Genomic DNA, 22,242 nt, shown 5'->3' on the forward strand with positions numbered 1-22,242 from the left:
TACCGTTGTTGGTTCACTTTTCTATCTTTAAAGCTACAACCTTTCTGTGTCGTCCTCACAATTCCTCTTTCTTCTCCCTTTTCTATTTTCTGACGCTCATTTTTTCTTTTAATGGAATTGGTGACAGGGAGGGGAGAACTAAGAAACTGCAGCACAGGCCCTCTCGCGCCCTAGCCTAGTACACAAACCCACCAATCCTACTACCTAACACACAAAAAGGAAAGCTTTTCTGTATTCCCAGGATAAACCATCTGAGATACTTTGAAAAGTTCCCAACAGTCATTTAATGGTTCGATGTCTGAGGCCACAGGGAGTGGGTCTCTTCACCCAACAAGTGCAAAGGTTATGTGGGGGTGACTTAATCATGACCTGAGCTAAAAAGGGCTCCTTCTGGCTGGCTCTGTGTACTTTGGAGAGCACCCACTGACTCCAGAAACCTCTGCTGGCAGAAATGTGTCAGGCGTCCCTGGGGAGGGGCTCTGGTATCAGGGGGACTGCCCCACTTGGGGATTATCAACCTTGATGTCCCAGCTTCATAGGTCTACCTCCTACTTGGTCTTCAGTCTTGGTTTAGGGGCACCCCGGTTATTTATTCATTCAACAACTACGTATGCAGGACCTACTGTGGGCCAGAAACCACGCTCCTCATGAGGCTACAGAACAAACAAGGCAGACATGTGTTTGCACCCACGGAGTTTACAGACATTGTAATTTCATCAGTTACACCTCTGAGGAGTGAGTGTTAGCAGTGCAGCAAGCTAACCTGACCCAGGGCCAACAGAAGTGACATTTAGTTGGGATTTGAAATGAAATTCTGTGAAGGCAATTCAGGGCGCTGGACCGAGAGCAAGCAGTGGAGCAATAGCAAAAGATGGGGCTGAAGTGTTAGGCAAGGAGGGCCATCCGTGCCAAGGTCAGGCTTTGAACTCGAGCCTGCACTCATGGAAAGGTTTTTAAGCCAGAGGGTGGCACGTCCCAATTTTGGATTCAAAAAGCTCCCTCTGGCAGCGAGAACAGGAGGCTGCCTTCGGAGCCTACAGCAGTTGTCTAGGAGAACAGAGAGCAGCTTGAACTGGGATGTGGCAGTGTGGCGGCCAGAGGGGTGGGGCAGAGAGACATTTTGTATGTGGATCTGACAGAATCACTGATGAAACAAGAAGAGGAATATGTTAAAAGTAATTCCAAGCTTCCCGCCCCGGCCAGGTGGTTCAGTTGGTTGGAGCGTCATCCCCTACACCAAAAAGTGATACCAGGTTTTGGGGTTGGGCCCCTGGCTGGCTGGTTGGCTGGCTGGCTGGCTGGCTGGCTGGCAGTGTCTATTCTGTCTGTAGGAGGAAACGTAGGATGAAGAGGAGGTTTGCAAGATAGACGATTTCAGTTTGATTCACACTGAATTTGAGTCAGTCTCCTGTGGGACATGGAGTTGGACATAGAAGTCTGGAGGTCTAGAGAACATTCTATGCAAAAAATACAGATTGAGAAGACATTGGGGACAGAGGCCATGGGAATGGATGAACTGCCCAGGAAGAGTGCATGCAGGGAGCAGAGTCCTGAGGAAGATCTTAAAGGGAGGACAATGGAAGGGAAGCCAGTGAAGGAGGCGGAGGACTGGCTAGACACACAGGTGGGGAACATGTGTTATGTCATATGGACCCAGAAGACTATTCAAGGAGGAGGGAGTAGCCCACTGTGTTGAATTCTGCTAAGAGGCTTGGCAAGGTATAGACGGAAAAGTATCCATCGGATTTATGATTTATGGACAAGGTCGTTGATGACCTTGAGTAAAACCATAGTTTTAAAATATATTTTTATTGATTTCAGAGAGGAAGTGAGAGAGATAAAAAAAAAAAAGCAATGATAGAGATTATAATTGATCGGCTGCCTCCTGCACACCCCAAACTGGGGATTGAGCCCCAAATCCAGGCATGTGCCTTGACAGGGAATCAAGCCATGACCTCCTGGCTCAATCACTGAGTCATGCCAGCTGGGCTTAAAACTATTTTGGAATGGACTTAAGAGAAGAAATGAAAACATTAAGTGTGGACAATTGATCACAAAATTTGATTTTGAGGCGGGAAGAGTGATAGTAGTGGGAGGGGAGACTGGAAAATGTTTTAGATTCCTGACACCGGGTCTACAACAGGGAAGAGCATTAGTACACACAATGATTGGCTGTGTCACCTTGGGCTGTCCCTGGTGACAACTCTGTTTTCTGTATTCATGACGCTTCTGCTCAGTGTCTACAATTAAGCTTGGACCTCCTACTTGCCCACTTAGAACCCTGTGGAAGGCTAGTGATCTAGGCAGCCTCTAAAATGCTCATGGGGTCCTCGCTGGTTTGGTTCAGTGGATACAGCATCGGCCTGTGGACTGAAGGGTCCTGATTTTGATTCTGGTCAAGGGCACATGCCTGGGTTGTGGGCACAATCCCCAGTGGGGGGCGTGCAGGAGGCAGCCGATCCATGATTCTCTTTCTTGGTTGATGTTTCTAACTCTCTCTTCCTTTCTGAAATCAATAAAAATATATTAAAATAAAATAAAATGCTCCTGGGAACTCATTTGTTGGGTGGAGGCATCACCCCCTGCCCTCCCGGGAAAGGACCCTTGAGAGGAAGGAAGCTTTCTTGGCAGTGACCATGCTGCTCCCTGGCTGGGTTTTAGACATTCTGCTTCCACAGCATCAGGGAAGAGGGGACCTAAAGAATCCAAACACTCCAAGACACTGATTTTGCTTGTGGCCTCAAGAGCTGATGCTTGCTAGTGGACAAAAGATGCAGAAGGTTATGTGGGCAGGAGAAGCCTGCCCCCTGCCTTAGGGACAGCTTTCTCAGGACTGGTAGAGAGAGCAGGTCCGAGCAGGTGAGTTTAGATGCAAGCGTGTTACTGAGAAGGGAGCCCAAGGACTTTCAGCCCCAATGGGAACCGAAAATGAGGTAGACCCCAGAGCTCCTCCCAGGCCTTGGCATGGCTGAGGTGCAGGGGAGCGGAAATAACCATGTATTGTGTTTAGGCCCGCGGGCCTGGGGCCGCTGCTCCACATTACCCCGCTGCAGAGCGGCGGTCCCCACTCCCTCGCTGAAGTTAGACACAACCCCGGTCTCCTCATCTGGAAATGGGAATAGGCCCTACGAAATAAAGAAAAGCATGTAGATGGAAGCCCTTTCAAATTGCCAAGCATTGAACAGACGTAAAGGATTGTTATTGAGCTTTTTAACATCATATACACACACACAGGCCAGCCTAGCCAAGAGGAGCACGCGCGGTTTAGCTGCTTCACAAACCTCATTGCTCAGCAGAGGGGCACCCAGCCTTGGACGCCCATCCGCTCTGATTAACTAGCACCTTCCCTCCCTCCCCCACAGTTTTTATAGGTTTGTGCCGGTTTTCCTCTTTTCCAGGATCCATAGTTTGCTCGGCCAGTTTCACGGGTGAGTTTTGTGATATCCATGGAGTATTTACACACTGCTCCTGGCGTCCATACCAGCACATGGGAGAGGCGCCGCTTCCGTGGGGAGCAAGGCTGAAGAAGACATCTTGTGGGTTTAAATATTAAAGATTATGGTGACCACCACTGCCGTCTCCTTTACAAATAGAAGCACTACTAAATTATAAGACAGGACCAAGTTCTAATTCTTCCTATTATAACCATATTGGTACTTTTTCCAGACGTTTAATTATTTAAAAAGTTTGTTTTGTTTTGAATGTCGCCGCTAGTACTGTGTTTACTATGCTGAGTCACCCCCGGACGCGTAAACCGGAACCCAAACGGCCAGGTCGGGCTGGGCAGACGCGTGGGTATCAACACACGGGCCAGGGGCCTGCGGGAGCGAGCGAGCCCAGGCGGGAGTGAGCGAGCCCGGGCGGGAGTGAGCGAGCCCGGGCGGGAGTGAGCGAGCCCGGGCGGGAGTGAGCGAGCCCGGGCGGGAGTGAGCGAGCCCGGGCGGGAGTGAGCGAGCCCGGGCGGGAGTGAGCGAGCCCGGGCGGGAGTGAGCGAGCCCAGGCGGCAGTGAGCGAGCCCAGGCGGGAGTGAGCGAGCCCAGGCGGGAGTGAGCGAGCCCAGGCGGGAGTGAGCGAGCCCGGGCGGGAGTGAGCGAGCCCGGGCGGCAGTGAGCGAGCCCGGGCGGGAGTGAGCGAGCCCGGGCGGGAGTGCCCAGGCGGGAGCGATCAGACGCAGCGGGGCTAGAACGGGCCGAACCAGGATCCCGGAGCATCTGAGGACGAGCCCGGGAAGCTGGGGAGCGAGGAGGGTGCAGTCCGTATAGAGGCCGCAGCGGACGATGAACACTCTGCAAGCTCCCCAGCCTGCACCAGCCACTACGGTCCGCGGAGGCCAGGCCCCCGGAACTCACCCAGGCGGCGCGGCTGGAGGGGGTGGAGCCAGAGCGGGGGGCGGGGCCAGGGTAGGGCACGCGGGAGAGGGGAGGGGCCGGATCCAGAGGGAGGAGCAACACGGGTGGGCTCAGGCGCACCCCTCGGTCCAGGAAAAGGAGGAACCGAAGCAGGGAAGACCGGGGGCGACCCGGGACTGGACAGGGGTGGGGAGAAGTCCCGTCAGACGGGGCGGGCCTAAGGCTAGGACCTCATCGGTACCGGGCCGGGCCCGAGCGAGAAGCAGGACCAAGACCCAGAGGACAGACAGGGGCGTGGCCATGGCTCCGGAACGGGCAGGGGCGGTCCGAGGCCGGAGGGTGGAGCAGAGGCGGGACCAGGACGAACGGCCGAGTCAGACGACGGACGGCTGCAGGCGGAGGAAGTGCAGGGCCGCGGCGAGCAGCCCGACGAGCAGCAGCAGCCCGAGCAGCAGCCGCAGGAGCGCCCGCGCCCTGGGGCCGCGGGGCCGCCGGGCCGTGGTCTGCACGTATCGCTCCACGGCGTCCGCGAAGTTGAACTTGTCCGGAGCGTAGCCCAGCTGGGCGCGGGCCTTGCCGATCCGGAAGGTGTGCGTGACGGCCACGCTGTGCACCTGCGGCGAGAGGCGGGCAGCTGAGGGCGGGACGGGGGTGGGGGTGGGGCGGGAAGCGACCTCCCGGGCAAGTTTAAAGGGACCCGCGTGCTGGTCTGGCTCCCGCGCAGCCCTCCGCAGGGACAGCCTGCGTCCGCCCGTCTCCATCTCCCTGGAGGCGCGCCTGGAGGGGCCTTTCCGGCGTCTCCCCACCCGAGCGCTGAACTCAGGCCCCGAAGCGCCCCTCTGCCGGCCTCGCAACGTGCTGGGAGCAGAAGGCCCTTGCACTGCGCGGCTCGGCCTCGGCTCCAGACCAGGCCTTCAGCCCTCGCTGAGCCACGGAGCCTCCCCACGAGGAACTCCGTCACGCACAGGCGCTAGGGTTTGAGCTGCGTCTCGTCTCGCTGCGGCCACATGGCCTGGAGCCCACAGGCTTCCCGGGCAACAATGCAGCTCTCGGCCAGAGCTCACTCTCTGCACTCGACCTGCGCTAAGTCTCAGTTAATGCTCTGAGGTGTTCTGTGGCACCACCCCCATCTCCTCTTAACATAGTTGAACATTGAAGAGATGCCCAGGTCACACGGGGAGCCAGAATCCTCCTCCTGCGACTTGGGCGGATGCCCGCCCAGGTGGACCCACTGGGCGGGGCCCACTAACGGCTGATTGTCCCCTGGAGCTGGAGCTGCCCTGGGTCTAGCCCGGTTCTTAGATGCTTGTGGGAGAAGACAGGGAGGGAATCGGCTCTGGATCCTTTGGCCCAGGCTCGGGAGCTCCGGGCTTTGGGGCGGCAGCAGCTGTGAGCTCCACCAGCAGGGTTCTGCAAGACCGTGCTCTCAGGTCCGAGGCTGGGGCTCATTTCCTCCCTCTCTTCCTCAGACCTGGCGTCGGTGCCCCTTCTGTGCGCCCTGGAGCTCTTCCCAACTGTGCCTCCTGGTCTTTATTCAGTGTGTTGAGCTGCCCGGTTCCGGGGCTCTCCTCCCCTTTGGACTGTGAGCTCTTTGGGCTAAGAACCATGTGTGGCCTCCATTGCTCAGCACAGAGGTACAAGTTCAAGGACTGAAACGCTACCAGTTCAAACTAGAGGGCTGGCTGGTGTGCACAGACTGAGCGGCAGAGGGCGCCAGAGCCACATTCCCCAGGAAATAGGGATCCTTTGCCCTGAACTGCCCAGAAGTCAAGAAGCCGGAGGGAGCCAGGTCCCTGCCTGTCAGGATTCCGCAGCATCTTGACAGCTCTTTTACACTGATGTGATTCCTGACTCATTGCACAAGCTGGTACTTAAGTTTAAAATCACTTAGGCCTGGTTGCAGTTCAAATTTCAGCTCTGCTACTTCAGTGAGTGACCATAGGCAGGCTGTTTCACCCATGTGTCCCATTCCCTTCCCAGTAAGTGGAGATGGTAATATATTGTATAAGTGATGATTAAATGAGACTGACACAGGAAACACGGCCTGACATATCGCTGCCACTCAAAAGATGGTCGCTGTTGTCATTGGTCTCATTCCTCTGCTAGTTTGGATGGTTCAAAGGAGAAACAGTCGGGGATTGCCATTTCTGTGGCCCCGTCTCCACTGCCAAGTCAGACAGCACTAAGCTTGGAGTGTCAAGCCAATTCCAGAATGGTGTGACAAATCACTAATCTTTCTAGTCCTGTTTATCACCAGAAAATGAGATCACAATCATAATTCTTTAGCCCTCCTAACTTACCAGGAATGCCTGAGTGCAATGCCTTCCAGGCTATCAGAGAAAATCAAACGAGTGGACCAGAAGGATTTTGCAAATAACCCCAAACTCCCATAAAGTTCGCTGCAAGAAAACGCCCTCTCTTTTAAACTGGATATGCAAATAGAAACATCATCATTATTTGAAAGCACTATTCCGTACAGAGTAGGTACTTAGTATATACGTATTATTCAGGAAGCATGGACAGCGAGCCTGCAACTAAAGGCTCTGTGCATGAGCATGTTGAGAGTTGGCAGAGTTGGTGGGGAGTGGTGGCATTCTAAAAAGTGAATGTCATGCCCGGCCAGCATGGCTCAGTGGTTGTTCGTCAACCTATGAACCAGGAGGTCATGGTTCGATTCCTCGTCATGGCACATACCTGGGTTGTGGACTTGGTCCCCAGTGTGGGGTGTGCAGGAGGCAGCTGATCAATGATCTCTCTCATTATTGATGTTTCTATCTCTCTCTCCCTCTCCCTCTCTGAAATCAATAAAAATATATTAAAAATAAATAAATAAAAATAAACAGTAATGGTCATGGAACCTTTTTTTTTTTTTGAGCCACCAGCTTGGCTGGGAGGATAAGCTGGATAAAATAACAATGGGCTTGGAGCTGGCACACTTCGGATCAAGAGTACACACAGCCTAAGCAAAACCCAGAGATCAGATGGTTATGGACCTAGCCCTAGATTTGGGCCCACCTGGGAGGTTCTGAGACCTCAGACAAGCTTCCAGTTATGGTGCCAAAGGGGTGAGGGGTAGTGGCAGTGGGTGTGGAAAAGGGCAGGAAGCCGAGTGAGGGTGCACCCGGGCACGGGGCTCCCCAGCAGCAGCCCACTTACCTCACTCCGGGTGAGCAGTGGCGGGATGCTGCAGATGGGCCTCAGGGCCAGGTGCAGGTACTCCATCACCGTGGCTGTGGGAGAGAGGCCGCTGACCAGGTTGCCTGGCTCTATGAGAGCTCCAGGGGCCCTTGGGGACGTATCAGTTATTTGCTTTGCTGGGGCGGGGGGCAGGGGGTGTCTTCACTTTGAAAAAATGTTCTGTCGGTGGATTCCTTTAAATCAGCACTTCACAGCACATGCTGGGGTGCCTTGTTTGGCTGAGAAATGTCACAATTAAGTTGTTATCACATTTTAAGGTCGGACCAAGAAGATTCCAAGTTACCTCCTAGTAATGTCTGCCTCATCACTTCTATTCCAATACTAGAGGCCCAGTGCATGAAATTCATGCACAGATAGGGTCCCTAGTGGCTCCTGGCTGCCAGCCGGCCCCACCCCCTGGTCGAACTCCCTGTTGAGGGGACAATTTGCATATTAGGCTTTTATTATATAGGATGCTCTCTTGCGTAGGAGAGGAAGAAGCTGGGGTACTGGCTCTTCCTGGGTTGCACTCTGGACCACTTCAAAAAAAGCTGGTGCTTCCTCTGCCCCTTGGTTCCCACTGTTACCGATGTCATTGTTCTGGGTGCGGCGGAGGCATTTTTACATTTTAAAGCTCCCAGGTGACTCCAATGTGCAGCCAGGGCCTCTAGGTTACAGTTAGCTCCCCCTTTAGCCCCGTAAAACTGCCGGAACCCTAATCTTTCCTCAGCTGGGGCCAAGGAGTGTCAATCACCGTGGCGATGCATACTGAGCAGCCATCCTGCCTGTGTGCCCTGGTGGACAATGTTGTACAAACCCCTGCTTTAAAAGGCAAGCGCCCCAGGCTCAGCCCCCATGTGGGGCGTGCAGGAGGAAGCCAGTCAAGGGTTCTCTCTCCTCACTGATGATTCTCTCTCTCTCTCCCTCTCCTTTCCTCTCTGAAATCAGTAAAAATATATGTTGTTTAGAAAGGCAAGCATCCCAGTGCGTTTAAAATACAAGCCCCGTGGAGGTTCCTGGAGCACAGCCCGCTGTGACGTGAGGGCCCTGGCCCTGGGCTAACACTGCATGCCTCACACCGGCTCTGCACGCACTGGAGGCGGCTGGCAGGCGGGGGCTGGGATGTGAGTAGAGACTGACCTTCAGGGTGAGGAGGAGAGTCTAGGGCAGCCGTGGGCAAACTACGGCCCGCGGGCCGGATCCGGCCCGTTTGAAATGAATAAAACTAAAAAAAAAAAAAGACCGTACCCTTTTATGTAATGATGTTTACTTTGAATTTATATTAGTTCACACAAACACTCCATCCATGCTTTTGTTCCGGCCCTCCGGTCCAGTTTAAGAACCCATTGTGGCCCTCGAGTCAAAAAGTTTGCCCACCCCTGGTCTAGGGTCAAAGTGGGACCTCACATGTCCCCAAGCACCCTGACTCAGGATGACCTTGGGGGGCTGGAGAGCCCAGGGCCCTCTCCCCCTGAGTGCAATGCCTTCCAGCGCAGCCCAGGTGTGAATCCCTCTTCTCACGGTGGCACCGTGGGCAGGTCACTAACCTATCAGAGCCTCAGTTGCCTCACCTCTACAATGGGCCCCACACTACCCACCTGGCAAGTGGCACAAGGTTTAAACACGGCCAGGACTAGGGTGAGGGGAGGGACGTGCGGGGCTGGGCCAGGGCAGATCAGGCTTGGAGCGCTGACCCTGAGTGAGGGTCTCCTTAAATTCTATGCCCTCGGTCCCTCTCTGGCCTCCACTAGTCCTGGCCCTGGGACTGCATGTCCACCCGGCACATGGAGGGCTTCTAATACACACATGCTTTTGCTTACCTGTCAGGTAAACCCAGGAGGTAGGTACCTGGATCCAGGGCTGGCTGTACCCCAGCTTCTCAAACTGCAAGAAAACAGCCTGAGATGAAAACAGTCCTCCAGGGGCTCGTGTGGAACAGCCACACGTCTCCTTTACCCTGGGGCCCACAGAGGTACCCTGGCCCCTGACCCACCCACCCCACAGCCAGCCCAAGCCAGTGCCAGTCTCGAAGTGAAATCCACACCTTGACCTGGAAAACTCAAGTAGGAATTGAATGCATGGGGTGGAGGTTCACTTGGGATCATCCACATCATTTTGTTTTTCTTTACGTCTGCCTACACCCAGGCACTGGCGCAGAATCTGACTTTCCTAAAGCTATTGCGGGGGGTGGGGGAATGACACCAGATGTGTGGAGGGTGTAGAAGAGGAAGCAGACTGGGAGGGACTATGGCCAACCGGGCAACACAGGCCCCCAAAGGACAGCTGCAACCCAGCTCCAGGCAGTGCCAGCGTTACCCAATGGCCACTGTTTCCAGAACTGGTTTTGCAGATGAAATGTGATGTTTTAGAAGGAGGGAAGGGTGACGGGGAGAGCGGAGGTGGGGGTGGGCATCTGGGCACCTACCAGCGGAGCCATCCACTCAAACAGGTTGACGCTCTCCCCGTCATTGATGTAGTAGGCTTGCCCGCTCTGCCAGGGACACCAGAAAAGGGCACAGTCAGGCACCTGCCTCCTCCACCTTCAGACGGCTCCCGGCGGCCACCCTGGGCCCAGACCTGGGCAATTCCCTTTCAATTCTGGAGCTGACCGGCTGTGTGACCCAATGGAGTCACTTAACCTCAATTTCTTTGTGTTTTTTTCCTCAGTTTCTCCGTCTGAGAAATGGAAGGATAGAAGTGGGAGCTCCTGGACCGCTATAACGATGAAAAGTGTACGCCAAATGCCTGGCATTTGGTGACGGTGCTTCTGGCATCAATACCAGCTACCTCACAGGGTCACTGCTCGGAGCTAATCCAGCTCAGCTTCTCTGGGCTGACAGTCCTCGCCACCGCCCTCTTGGGTTGGGGAGAAACGCTCTATGCTGTATGCGAGCCAGGAATCCCCGAGGGGTGGGGCCTGGCTGCAGCCCGCGGGGAGGTGGGAGCGGCACGGGGACTCACGGCCACGTAGCCCTTGGCCGCAGTGAGGGCCTCGGCCGCCAGCACGTGCGCCTGCACCAGATTGTGCACGTGGACCCAATTCATCCTGGTCCTGCGGTCCCCGAATCGGAACATGAACAGCCTCTTCTTGATGTGGCTCTGGGGGTGGAGGAGAGGGGCGATCAACACAGGCCCCAGCCTGCGTGCCTTTACATGTCATCTCTGTGCTGATGGGCCCCGCATTTCTAGCTCCAGGCGGGAGCCCTCTGCCCCAACCCCAGGTTCCATCAATAGTCCCAGCGAACTCTCCGGTCCTGGAGCTGATGCCTGGTCTTTGCTCTCTCTCAACCCCGCTGGGAGGGAGGGGACGGCCTTGCTCTCCCTTCTCTCATACCCCACATCCAGCTCACCTGCAAGTCCCGTTGGCTACACTGTGAGAATCCGTCCAGAATCCATTGCTTCCCACCGCCCTCCCTGCCTCATCTCTCACCTGGATCCCGAAACAGCCACCTATGGGCCCTCTGCTGCGCCCCCACAGGCCAGGGGACCCTTTCAAACCCAGGCAGAGGGCATGTCTCCCTGAGCAGAACCTCCTGGGCGCCCATCTTGCAGGTGAAAGCCTCAGTCCTGACAATAGCCCTTCTGATCTGGCTGCAGCTTCTCTGTGAGGACAAGCCCCTCGCCTGTCCGTCTCCCAGCCCCGGCCTCCTCCCTGGAACATGCTGGCGGGTCCCACCTCAGGGCTCAGACTTGCTGCTCCCTCTGCCTGGCGGGCCCTTCCTCCAGATCCCTGTGCGATGCGCTCTCCTACCCCCTTAAACTGCTGCTCAGGGGCTGCATGATGCTCGGACTGCCAGCCCTCCCGGCTCCTTCAGCCTTTAACACCTTTCCTGCTCTGCAGAGAACCTGGTCATTTGTCATGCTTACCCTCTACCTTCTTGTATGAGAATGTGAGCCCCACGAGGGCAGGGATTGTCTGTTTTGCTCACTGATCTGTCCCCAAGCCTAGAACATCTATCTTTCTCGTGTCCAGGTTGTGCCCTCGCTGTCTCCTCTGTTTGGACAACCTTCTCTCTACCATCCATTTCCTTGGTTAGTTCCTTCCTCTCCTTCCAAACAGCTCAGGCATCACTTCCTCCAGGAAGTCCTCCTGGGCTTCCCTCTCTGCCGAAGCTCTCATCTTCTTGTTCTTGTTCTTCCTCCCTCCATAGAGTCCTCACCACACTGAGTCTATGACCTGCACGTGTCTCCTGCCCAGGCTTTGAGAAATCTGAGGACAAAAGCCCCCTGTACCAGCTTTCTCTGGAGAGAGGGGTTTTTTGCATGAAGACTGTAGTGCTGGTGGCATGAGATGAGCCACTTGCCCCCATGGAGCCCAGGTCTGAGTGGGGATAACAGGCTCCCTCTGTCTCTTTGGAGCCATAGCTCCGTGTCTGCCCACCCATGTCTAGACCTGGCTGGCATACACTGAGAGCTGCGCCTGGTGGGCCTGAGGGGGCTCGGGCACCTCCCGGAGCTGAGCGCCCCACACTAGGAACACTGCCCCAAGCCTGCTGCAGGGACCGTGGGCTGGGAGGACCCGCATCCATGAGAACTTGAGCCAGGTTCCTCCTGGGCCTCAGGTCCAAGGCGGGAATGACATACCGCCACACGGGGCAGGTGCCTCTGCTCTTCAGGGCCGTAGATCCCCGGGGGCCGGAGTACACAGGTGCGCAGAGTGCCTCCTCCTAGGACACGGGGAGGGCGGTCAGAGGGAGGCGGGCCAGAAGAGAGGGGGACAGATGGCTGCCCACATCTCCTGGTCCTTACTGGGCAGGTTGGCAGGGAAAACAGGTCCTTGGGGTTTCCTCATTCAGTTAGTATTCCCTCAGTCAATCAGTTAGTCATTCAACAAACACGGTTCAGAGGTTTTCTCCTTGTCCCCTGCCCCCTGCACTGGGCCTTGGGTCGGACACTGTGGAGAATCTAAAGGTGACCAAGAATGCTTCCCGCCCTCATGATGCTCACAGGCCAGTGACAGGTAAGACCTGGATGCAGGTGTGTGCACTGCCCTTGACAGACATGATTCCTTCCGCTCCCTCCTGTGCTCATGTACAGGTGCACACAGACCCACACTCCCTCATGCCAACAGCTGCAGTTCTTTCCTTTTCCTGATCATCAGTTAGATAAGGACTATGATGCTCTCAGGGAGGTCCTACTATGTGCCTGGCACTCTGGAAGGCTGCAATTTTTCTCCCTCAAGGCAGCCCTCTGAGCCCAGGTTCAGACAAGGGATGTGATTTGCCTAAGGGCACACAGCTCAGCTTTGTGGAGCTGAGATGGAGAACCAAGCTCAGGCTCTCTCCACTAACCCCCCTGCCTCTCGGTGACACAGAAATAACAAGTAGACCCTGTCTCCAGCTTTGCCAGCCTCGGTCTCCTCACCTGGAAAATGGGTGCTTTGTAGGTGGTGGTAGAAGATATACTCTCTAGGCCAGTGGTCGGCAAACTGCAGCTCGCGAGCCACATGCGGCTCTTTGGCCCCTTGAGTATGGCCACAAAGTTTCAATCGCACTGTACGTACGCGCCCGCACATGGTATTTTGTGGAAGAGCCACACTCAAGGGGCCGCAGTTTGCTGACCACTGGGCTAGACCAGCAATGAAGAAAGGACAAGACAGGCGCCGTCAGCACATGAGCCTGCCCCCTAACTCTCCCTGCTCTGTGTCAGCAGGGCCCCCAGACCAAGAAAGAGCTCGGTCCAGGGCCCCCCTTGTGGGGTGGTGAATGTGTCTCCTGTGGGGTGTAGCCTGAAGGGTTGCCACAAATATATCCTTTCAAGTTTTAGGAAAGCCTACAAAATTTTCAGTTTATTCTCACAATCCATTTGTGTTTTAAATTTAAATTTTTTAAAATTACTTATTTGTAAATTATTTGACACTCAACCGCAACTCCTTAATGGAGATGGCGCCTCCTGGACGATGTTCTACTTGGGAACCCAAGCGTCGGCTCCCCGGTTTGGAAAGCCCAGTGTAGATCAGCTCTGGGGCCAAAGCTCACCTTCTTTTGCGGACCTCCTCTCCCTGCGTGAGGCCTGGGAGGACTGGCAGTCTAGATGTGCCTCTGGCCTCTGAGGTGGTGGCCGTGGGACCTAACCTGGGCCAATGACGTGTGGTCACCCAGGAAAGTGACTCCAGGACCTACACTCCGAGGAGGAGGGTTACCCAAGAGACTGATCATCAGCTCCTGCCCCTCGGGCCCCCAGGGCTGCCCCAACCCTGTCCTGTCCAAGCCCTGGTGGCCATTTTTCTAGAAATTTCTGTCCAACGTCCTTCCAGTGTTAAGTCCCCTTCATCCGGTCAATTAGCCAGGACCAGCGTCTGCAGGTCCCAGCCAAATACCTTGACTGCTTCCCAGATCCACACCCTCACCTGACAATGAGGCCAGGGGAGCGGATTAGGGGTTAGCTCTGAAGACATATGTGCACATCCCAGAGTCTGCGCATGCGGCCTTATGTGGGAAAAGGGTCTTTGCTCATGCAATCAAGGACCTCACAAGGAGGTCATCCTGGATCACTTGGGTGGGCCCAAAACCCACTCCAAGTGTCCTTATAAGAGATCAGGAGAGTCAGGTGGAGAAGAGGCCACGTGGAGACAGAGGCAGAGATGGGCATGATGCACCCACATAGCCAGGAGCGAGTGGAAGAGACAAGGAAGGACTCTCCTAGAGCCTTCAGAGGGAGCGAGGCCCAGCGCCTCCCGTAGAACGGTGAGAGCAAATGCTTCAGCTGCTCTAAGCCACGGGTGTGTGGCAATGTGTCCTGGCGGCCCCAGTGCACCATGTACCCAGAGGCAGAGAATGCAGCCAGGGCACACTGAGCCGTGGTCTGCACACCTCAGGGCTTTGCCTCAGGGACAGGGCCCTCCATGCCAGGTCAGAGGGGCCAGCCTGGGTAGCAAAGACTGGAAGTCACCCAGAGTGGCGGTGGCTGGGCTCCGGAAGGCAGGTATCAGGTGAGCTTTTCTGTAACAGCCTCTGGCTAATTTTAAACTCTGGGTCACCTGGGCGCAGAGGGGGAGGGTCAGGTTGCAGTGACATTGGCTGGCAGGGCACTGGGCAGCCACATCACAGACGCCTGGGCCCAGGGTATCCATGACTCTCTTGACCATGGAAAGTTGGGGATGCTCATATAAATAATTCTTGGCCTGAGGATTAGGTGTCTGGCTTCTAGGCTGCTGGTCCTGTGCGTGTGCGTGTGCGTGTGTGTGTGTGTGTGTGTGTGTGTGTGTGTGTGTGGCGGGGGGGGGGTGTGTGTGTGGGGATGGCAAGGAGAGAAGAGAATTCAGCTGTACAGGGTGAAACCTCTGGAAAACACAGCTAGAAGTTCCTGATAGGCCCAGGGTGATGGGGTGGGGAGGGTTTTAAATTTTTTTAATCCTCACCCGAAGATATGTTTATTATTTTTATTTTTATATTTTAGAGAGGAAGGAAGGGAAAGAGAGAGGGAGAGAGAAACATCGGTCAGCTGCCTCCCATATGCCCCGTGACAGGGATCAAACCCACAACCTAGGTATGTGCTCTGACCAGGAATCAAACCTGCAGCCTTACGGGATGAGGCTCCAGCTAACTGAGCATCTGGCCGGGTGGTGGGGAGGGTTTTGGGGAAAGAGCTCACTCTCAGAGACCGGCTCAGCTGTGGCTACAGTGCAGGATGGTGGGGAGGCCCCAAACTCTGGTGTTAGACCCCTGCGGTCGGGGAAAGGTTCAAATCCCGTATCTGCCACCGAAGACTGTGTGACCTGAGCTAAGTCAGTTACCCTCTCAGCCTCAGCTTCCTCCCCTATACATTTCAGGGCTTTATAACTGCAAGCATCCTTGCTTTCCAAACCCAACCAAGCCTTCAACCCGGGCATGTGCCCTGACCGGGAATCGGACTGTGACCTCCTGGTTCATAGGTCGACGCTCAACCACGGAGCCACGAGAGCTGGGTGGTAATTGAGCTTTCCGATTTAAGTTTCTAAATTTTGGAAAGCAAATAGGGATAATTTGGATAGTAAGGAATTTATATAAATCGACTCGGTTCCTGAGTTTGGAAAGCAAGTGCAACGTCAGGGTCTTGCCTCATGGATGCTGTGAAAAGTTATCAAAAATCCTGCCTATGAGAGATCAACCAAAGGACTTGTATGCATGCATATAAGCCAAACCATGGACACGGACAACAGGGCGATGAGAGTATGAGTGCGGGGGCGGGGAGGATGGGGGTTATTGGGGGGATGAGGACACATTTGTAATACCTTAACCAATAAAGAAATTTTAAAAAAATCCTGCCTATGAAACTGGCATGTACAGTAGGGCCTGACGTGCTGTGAGCACTTCCTAAATAGACTGTCCGATTCTGCCCTTCAATAGCGCCCGTCATTATTTACCCTCAGACCAGCTCTGCGAGGTAGACTCCACCATCATCACATGTCTTTACAGACGAGGACACTGGTGCACAGAGAGGGTACATGCTTGCCAAGGCCACGCAGCTAAGAGGTGGTGGAGCTGGGCTCTGAACGCTGTCAGTCTGATGACACTGCGCAGCCACTGGCCACTGCGGCCACCTGCCTGCGGTCTGTCACTCCCCTGCAGCCTGAAAAGGCGCTGGCTGCCCGGGGCAGGAGCCAGTGATCCTGGGAGCGATCGCGGGAACTCGCACAGCCCTTCCAAAGCGCCACGCCCGCTCCGTCCTCAGAACTGCTGCGCTTTTCTCTAACGCGGGTCCTTAAAGAGGATCCGCTCCCATCTGGTCTCTTCCCCACCTGACCATGAGCAGCGTGAGGACAGACTGGGCTCTGTCCCTGGTGGGGGTGGGGACACAGCAGGTGCCCAGATACGTTGAATGATGAGTGACCGAGGCCCCGGGGAAGTGTCCTTTCGGAGGAAGGGGCCTCAGAAGCGCGTCAGCTAAACGCTAGAACCACACGTATGTTGGGGGCAGGGCGGCACGGGGAGGCGCATTTGCTGTGAGCAGGGCCCACGATACTGACCTGCGAGAGGCGTGCCGTTGGCCGTGAGGGTCAACTGGTCGGCGATGGCTTTGGTCCGGGAGTAGTCGTCCATGTGCTGCCGGGGGACAGGGAGAGCAGAGCCGCCGGGGGTGCGGCTTAGTGCCGCCGCCGCTCGGCCTGCACAGCCCGTCCCGGGGGCACCTTGGCTTCAGACCCCTCGATGGTTGGGTTCTGGGGACTCTCGTGGGGAATGGCCAAGCCCTGAGCCCCGCCGCCCCCTCCCCTCTGGTGGAAGCAGTTCAGGGGAGAGGGGCCGACGTCACACAGCCAAGGGCTCCTGGACTCAGGGAGGCTCTAGAGCGGGACACGCCCCGTGCATGTTCACGTGCAGCCCGCAGGGTTCGCCTGGCGGTTTTGCACACGCCAGCTCCTGCCTGCTCCCCACAGCCTCACGGGGGCGTCATGCCCAGAAGAAAGAGGCTCAGAATAAAGTCCTGGCTCAGGTCGGACAGGGGGAACGAGGCTGGCTGGCTCCAGGCCAGGTCTGGCTAGCATCAAAGTCCCCGTCCATGACCAGCTCAGAGAGAAGAGGGCTTGTCCACTCTTCAGAAGGAGGGTGTTGGGGCCCCTTCTTCTGGGACTCGCCCCGAATTGGGGATTGGCTCTGGCTCCACCTCCCCTTTCCGGAGGGCGGTGGTTCCCAAGCCCGTGGCCCTGCCCCCCCTGCAGGCAGGTACCTTCTCCAGCGGGAAGTATGGCACCGAGTCCTCATCGCCCTGCTCGATGGGCTTCCCGCCGAAAGCGACGTTGACGGTGCTGGTGTAGACGAGCCTTGGAACTCGCCGGCGGACACAAACTACAGGACAGGTGCAGAGAGTCACACACACACACACACACACACACACACCCTCCTTCCCTCACTCGGATGAGGCTAGTCCCTGCTCTGCGGGCCCCTGGATGCCAGGCCAGCTCACTCCTCCTCCCCCCTGTGCTGTGACTCCCAGCTCCCTTGCCAAGCACAGGTCAGAGGACAGTCTCACTCAGTGGGGACACAGAGGAAACACACTCTAGAGTCAGAGAGAGAAGTGAGGTGCAGGATGTGCCCAGAGCCCGGAGGGGGGGTCTCCTATTTGGTTCCTCAGTGACTTTTCTCACTCCCGACCCCTTCCCCCTTGTGCAGACTCTCCCCGGACCCCAGACACGCTGACCGCCCCGCTGACCGCCCCGGGCAGGGGCTTGAGCAGGTCTGCCACAGGCAGGATGTGTGCCACAGGCCCCCGCTGGGCGAGCGAGGTAGGGAGGAGGGTCCAGCTCTGTTCCCTCCCCCGCTCCCCAGAGCTGGGCCTGTGGCAGGAGGGGAGAGAAGGCGGAAACACACGCAGGCCACACTGGGCTCTGAGCGCCTACCATCGATCACCAGTTTGGTGCCACCGACATTTATAGACTCAATCTGCTCTTTTTGAAGCTAAAAGACAAGATGAGGTGGGAAAGTTGGGGAGTTGCCTCTGCCGTGTGGCTGAGCCCCTGAAGGCGGGGGCTGCAGAACTCCAGCTCTGAGGAGGGCTCCCAAGGGGCACAGGGAGAGCGAGCTCCAGGGCCCAGCTCGGCCACCATCTCCCTGGGGGAGGCTCTGTCTCGGGGCTGGCCCTCAGCCCCTCATTTGTAAGGTGAGGGCAGTCCCCGTGCGTGCTCCGCAGCATGAAACGAGCCCCATGGGGGGAATGGTACAGCGCTTACACAGAGGAGGGACTAAAGCGTGTTGGATTGTTTCCTTGCTCTGCAAGTCTCTTCTTCTCTGTCTGACAGACAGCGACACTGTCCGTGCCCTGGCGAGGGGTGAGGGGTGACGCCTAGAAGGAGCTGGTCTGCAGTGAGACCTGCCATGAGCCAGGGCCAGGCGAAGCCTTGCACCCACTCAGTCCCCGCAGCCATGCTAGGAGGGGGCTTGCACCAACCGAAACTGTTCTCGCTGCAGCTGTCTTTGTTTACCAGGTAATTCAATCACAAGGGTACAGCCATTCAAACAGTGGACGGTTTGGGGTGAGAGGAAAGGAACTTCCCTGTCAGTCCTGATTCCATCTCCCTGCCCCCAGAGGCAACCGCCGTCTCCAGTGGCGTGTATGTCTAGAAACAATCTGTGCTTATTAACATCGGCACACAGATGTGTGAGTATATAAACATTGACCTGAGTCCTAGCCAGTTTGGCTCAGTGGATAGAGCGTCGGCCTGCGGACTGAAGGGTCCTGGGTTTGATTGCGGTCAAGGGTACATGCCTGGGTTGCAGGCTCACTCCCCAGTGGGGGTGTGTAGGAGGCAGCCAATCAGTGACCCTCTCTCATCATTGATGTTTCTATCTCTCTCTCTCTCCCTTCCTCTCTGAAATCAATAGAAATATTTTTAAAAATAAGTAAATACATAAATATTGACCCGAGCTTTTTTTTTTTTTAACAAACAGGAGGATATCAAGCACTATTTCTGCACCTTAGAAAATTTTCAGTATAACACATTTTGAGTTACCTAATTTTTTTGAACTTCATTGTGTGAATACATCACCATTTTTTATAAACAGTCTCCCACTGATGAGCATTTAGGTTATTTCCTTGTTGTGTTATCAAAACAGCACTGCAAATACGTACAACATCCGAGTATGAGGATGTGCTGATAGATGCTGCTGACGTAGGCACTGGCAATGTCAGCCCTGACAGGTGAGGAAGGGGGCTCAGGGAGGTGTGTTAACCGGCCATGTCACAGGGCTAAAGAGGCAGAGCTGGCTCTCAGTCCCATGGATGAAAGGCGCAGCTGGGTGTAGCCAGACCCTCCCGGTGCAGGCGAAGAGCACTAATGAGCACACGGCTGAGGGGCGGGCGGGCAGAGCTCTGTGTAACTCCAGGCACCGCATGGAAGGGGCTCACCTTCTCGGCGCCAGACATGCCGTGGGAGGCCACGTGGAAGACACAGTCCACCCCTTCGAAGGCACGGAGCAGGGCTTCCTCATCTCGGACGTCAGCCTGAAACGGAAGGAAGAAGTGGGGTAGGGGTTTGAGTCCAAGGCAGAGGTACAGCTGTGAGCCTTGCCCGGTCCCAGAGCTGGCCCGACCCCAGCCAGGCCGAGCACCTGTGGGCCCGAGGGCTGGGGGCAGGATTTACACGACTTCACAGGAGGTCGTCACCAGCACCAGCCCAGCTGGCACAGCGGCTGTGCCGGGCGCTGCCTCGCCAAGCCCCCACGAGAGCCTGCGGAGCAGAGCCTGAGGGGCCCCTGCCTATGGATGAGGACAGGAGGCTCAGCGGTGCAGAGCCTGTGGCATGGCTGTCCAGCTGGGAAGCCCCGGCTAGAGCTGCAGCTTGAACAGCCTGGGCTCTCCATCAACATCACGCTACTGGTTTTGCCTCAGATATTGTCTCCAGACCTCCACCCCCGGCCTGGACTGCCCACACTCCCCCCCGCCCCCCCAGACCCTCATCCCTGCACCTGGATGAACTCAGTCCCTGGGACCAGCTCCCACTGGGGTCTGCGGAGGTCAAGCAGGATGACAGAAGTGCCACTCTTGGCCAGGCAGGAGCCGAGGCTAAAGCCCAGGTAGCCTCCTCCTCCAGTCACCAGAACCTTCTGTCTCGGGGCCTGCGCAGGTGTGGACTGAGTCTTCTGCTGCAATGCTGGTGATGGGGCTGTCGTGGGCTCACTGGGTTTGGGACCAGTCCCAGACTCACGTCTGATCCCAGGCCCTACCCCAGGCCAAGGTACTGACCCAGCTCCTGGCCCAGGCCCCAGACCTGAAGCAGCACCAGGTCCCAGTCCAGGTCCCGAGGCAGCACCAGGTCCCGAGGCAGCACCAGGTCCCGAGGCAGCTCCAGGTCCCGGCCCAGGCCCTGAGGCAGCACCAGGTCCCGGAGCAGCACCAGGTCCCGGGGCAGCACCAGGTCCCGAGGCAGCACCAGGTCCCGTGGCAGCACCAGGTCCCGGAGCAGCACCAGGTCCCGGAGCAGCACCAGGTCCCGGAGCAGCACCAGGTCCTGGCCCAGGCCCCAGAGCAGCACCAGGCCCTGGAGTAGCACCAGGTCCTGGCCCAGGCCCCAGAGCAGCACCAGGTCCTGGAGTAGCACCAGGTCTCGGCCCAGGTCCCGAAGCAGCACCAGGCCCCAGAACAGCACCAGGTCCCAGAGCAGCACCAGGTCCCGGAGCAGCACCAGGTCTTGGCCCAGGTCCCGAAGCAGCACCAGGTCCTGAAGCAGCACTAAGTCCCGGCCCAGGTCCCGGAGCAGCACCAGGTCCCGGAGCAGCACTAAGTCCCGGCCCAGGCCCCAGAGCAGCACCAGGTCCCGGAGCAGCACCAGGTCTCAGCCCAGGCCCCAGAGCAGCACCAGGCCCCGGAGCAGCACCAGGTCCTAGAGGAGCACCAGAGCCTGGAGTAGGTCTGGACACAGCACCAGGCCCAGGTCCAGGATCGGAAACTGCACCAGAACTCAGGCCAGGCCCTGACTCAGACCCCAGGCCGGGGACCCCTCCGGAGGCCTGGCAGACAGGGCAGCTCTTCTCCTTCTGGCCTGCAGCTTTGCAGGCTTCTGGGGAGGAGCCTGCTGGGTTGGGCTTCATCCTTTACTGAGCCATGTGGACCGACCCAGGATCTGTCTGCCTGTAGGGAAAATAAAAGACCCCCCCCATGTTCCAGATTCGTCTCAAGTCACATGGATTATCACACCCCTAGGGGCTAAGGAGAACTGCTGGGGGGAATTAGAGACCCTCTGGGTTTGTAGAAAACCTGTCCTATTTAGAATCTTGAGAACTTCCCAGACTCTAAGACAGCGGTTCTCAACCTGAGGGTCGCGACTCCTTTGGGGGTTGAACGACCCTTTCACAGGGGTCACTTAAGACGATCAGAAAACACAGATATAATTACAGATTGTTTTTGTGATTAACCACTATGCTTTAATTATGTTCAATTTGTAACAATGAAAATACATCCTGCATATCAGATATTTACATTACGAATCATAACAGTAGCAAAATTATAGTTATGAAGTAGCAACGAAAATAATTTTATGGTTGTGGGTCACCACAACATGAGGAACTGTATTAAAGGGCTGCGGCATTAGGAAGGTTGAGAACCACTGCTCTAAGACAACACAGTCAGGCCTTGGGTTTTACAGCTGGGGAAACTGAGGCCCAAAGTCACACTGCATGGCTGAGCTTTACACCAAGTATTTGTGACTTCTCTACCAGTTCCTTAAAACCCCAGCTCCCAAGTAGTACCTGAGGAAGACAGATCAAACCGCATCAAAGGGAACCTCACCAGATTGGGGGGTGACTGCTTTCTGACTGCGGAGATACAGAGGGCTTCCTGGAGGAGGAAGAAGAGGGGGGGGAGGAGGAGGATAGGAGGAGGGGAGGAGGAGGGGAGGAGGGGGAGGAATCCACATGGTATCCAAACAGGCCCTGTGCCCTGGAAACTCACATGCTTCCAAATGCCGCACCCACCCATCCTGACCACTGTTGCCCCTGGTCTCCCAGGTGCCCTGCAGTACAGGTGGCTGGCAGTACAAGGTCTGCCCAAGCCCACAGGCTCCAGGGTTAGGTCTGTGCACCTCAGGGGCCAGCATTGAGGAGCTGTCCTCCTCACTCTAGACTTAAAGCAAGCTCGGCTCAGACACCGCCACCATCATTGTCCCCCCGCCCCAGCTCCTGCTGTCTCTGAGGATGAGACTGGACCAGGGGCCAGGCACCATCATCATTAATAACAGCAGGAACCATGTACTGCGGGCCCACTATGTGCCAGCCCCAAGGATACAGAGATAGGTAAGTCTCTGCTT

At 56.3% G+C, this 22,242-nt stretch overlaps 1 protein-coding gene across 1 annotated transcript; it reads right to left on the minus strand.

Annotated features, from left to right (window-relative positions):
- Positions 1-4,589: 4,589 nt before the first annotated feature.
- On the minus strand, positions 4,590-21,028 carry SDR42E2 (short chain dehydrogenase/reductase family 42E, member 2). Its single transcript, XM_036309793.1, has 12 exons — positions 20,976-21,028; positions 19,907-20,093; positions 19,347-19,442; positions 17,842-17,899; positions 17,172-17,290; positions 16,474-16,549; positions 12,111-12,193; positions 10,488-10,625; positions 9,952-10,017; positions 9,347-9,410; positions 7,506-7,579; positions 4,590-4,963 (listed from the first exon to the last, which is right to left on the minus strand). The coding sequence occupies exons 1-12, from the start codon at positions 21,026-21,028 to the stop codon at positions 4,724-4,726; spliced, it is 1,254 nt and encodes a 417-aa protein (XP_036165686.1). The 3' UTR covers positions 4,590-4,723.
- Between the last annotated feature and the right edge of the window lie 1,214 nt (positions 21,029-22,242).

The sequence above is a fragment of the Myotis myotis genome, unplaced genomic scaffold (assembly GCF_014108235.1).
Source record: "Myotis myotis isolate mMyoMyo1 unplaced genomic scaffold, mMyoMyo1.p scaffold_m19_p_5, whole genome shotgun sequence".
Classification (NCBI taxonomy): Eukaryota; Metazoa; Chordata; class Mammalia; order Chiroptera; family Vespertilionidae; genus Myotis; species Myotis myotis.